The 1906-nt window shown below is 41.3% G+C and overlaps 1 protein-coding gene across 1 annotated transcript; it reads left to right on the top strand.

Annotated features, from left to right (window-relative positions):
- Nucleotides 1-637: 637 nt before the first annotated feature.
- LOC124272757 (vicilin-like seed storage protein At2g18540) lies at nt 638-1604 on the top strand (the record flags this gene model as incomplete). Its single annotated transcript, XM_046707960.1, is given in 3 exon segments — nt 638-859; nt 1145-1219; nt 1221-1604. Coding segments are annotated over 3 exon segments (681 nt in total), but the record flags the coding sequence as incomplete, so codon positions are not given.
- Nucleotides 1605-1906: the final 302 nt, after the last annotated feature.

A 1906-nucleotide genomic window follows, 5' to 3' on the forward strand; every position in this document is an offset into this window, starting at 1 on the left:
TTGTATAAGAACAAAACTACGTTGCTATAGTAACATTTTTAGTCCGGTCTCAACAAGTCGACTCTCTCTTGTATTCGGTGATAACACTTTCGACACATTACCTCACAAATGAGGTTTTATTCCGTCGGGCGCTGTTTCACTGTGACAGTGTGAAGTGAGCATCTAATGTTGAATTTGTATGAAATGGATTACATTGACGTAGAGGGAAATGTTTGAATTATTTCCATGAGAATTCAACATGTAAAAGTGTATATACCCTACTTATTGTTCTTTTACGGTTAACGCATGCATCCTGATCACTCTAAGGACACACACACGCACACGCACAGACACACACACACACATTCACATATACACACAGACAACTGTTGCACAACAGTTGTGCAGTTACTTTTTTGAGAAAGAAGAAGAAGAGGGAAGAAGAAAGAAGAATGAGGAGGACAAGGCAGAAGAGGGAAGAAAACAAGAAGAACAGGGAGAGGAAGAAGAATGAGGAGGGGAGAAGAAGAATGAGGAGGGCTTGGAAGATGAAGGAGGAGGGAGAACGAAAAAGGAAGAAGGGGAGGAGGGAGAAAGAAGAAGGAAAGAGGAAGGAAGAAGAAGGAAGAAGGGGAGGAGACAGAAGAAGGAAGAAGGAATGAGAAAGAAGAAGGGAGGAGGAAGGAAGAAGAAGGAAGAAGGGGAGGAGACAGAAGAAGGAAGAAGGAGTGAGAAAGAAGAAGGGAGGAGGGAGAAAGACGAAGAAGGAGGTGGGAGAGAAAGAAGAAGGAAGAAGAAGGAAGAGAAGGAGAAAAGAAGAAGGAGGAAGAAGGAAGGAAGAAAAGAAGGGGAGAAGGAAAGAAGAAGAAAGAAGGAAATAGTAAAAGAAGAAGAGAAGGAAGAAGAAGAATGGAGGACGAAGAAGAAAAAGAAAGAAGGAGGAGAAGGAAGAAGAAGGAGGAGAAAGAAGATGGAAGAAGGAAGAAGGAGAAAAGAAGAAGAAGGAGAAGAAAGAAGGAGGAAGAAAAGAAGGAGAAAGAAGAAGGAAGAAGGAAGAAAGAAGAAGAAGGAGAAGAGGAGAAAGAAGAAGAGGAGGTGGAGAAAGAAGAAGGAAGAAGAAGGAAGAAGGAAGAAGGAAGAAGAAGGAAGAAAGAAGAAGAAAGAAGAGAAAGAAGAAAGAAGGAAGAAGAAAGAAGAAGGAAGAAAGAAGAAGAAGGAAGAAGAAGAAGAAGAAGAAGAAAGGGAGAAGAAAGAAGAAGGAAGAAGAGAAGAAAGAAGAAGAAGAAAGAAGGAGGAAGAAGAAGAAAGAAGAAGGAAGAAGAAGGAAGAAGGAGGAAGAAAGAAAGAAGGAAGAAGAAGGAAGGAAGAAAGAAGAAGAAGAAGAAGAAGAAGAAAAGAAGAAGGAAGAAGGAGGAGAAAGAAGAAGGAAGAAGGAGGAAGAAGAAAAAGAAGAAGGAGGAGGAGGAGAAAGAAGAAGGAAGAAGAAGAGAGAGAAAGAAGAAAGAAGAAGGAAGAAGAAGAAGGAAAGAAGAAGGAAGAAGAAAGAAGAAGGAAGGAAGGAGGAGGAGGAAGAAGAAGGAAGAAGGAGGAAGAAAGAAGAAGGAAGAAGGAGGAGAAAGAAGAAGAAGGAAGGAAGGAAGGAGAAAGAAGAAGGAAGAAGAAAGGAGGGAGAGGAAGAAGAAGGAAGAAGGAAGGAGGAGAAAGAAGAAGAAGGAGAGAGAAAGAAGATGGAAGAAGGAGAAAGAAGAAGGAAGAAGAAGAAGGAAGAAGAAGAAGGAAGGAGGAAGAAAAGAAGAAGGAGGAAGAAGGAGAAAGAAGAAGGAAGGAGGAGAAAAGAAGAAGAAGGAGGAAAGAAGAAGAAGGAGGAGAAGGAAGGAGAAAGAAGAAGGAAGAAGAAGAGGAGGAAGAAAGAAGAAGGAGGAAGGAG

The sequence above is a fragment of the Haliotis rubra genome, unplaced genomic scaffold (genome assembly GCF_003918875.1).
Source record: "Haliotis rubra isolate DU_JTF1 unplaced genomic scaffold, ASM391887v1 Scf1722, whole genome shotgun sequence".
Classification (NCBI taxonomy): domain Eukaryota; kingdom Metazoa; phylum Mollusca; class Gastropoda; order Lepetellida; family Haliotidae; genus Haliotis; species Haliotis rubra.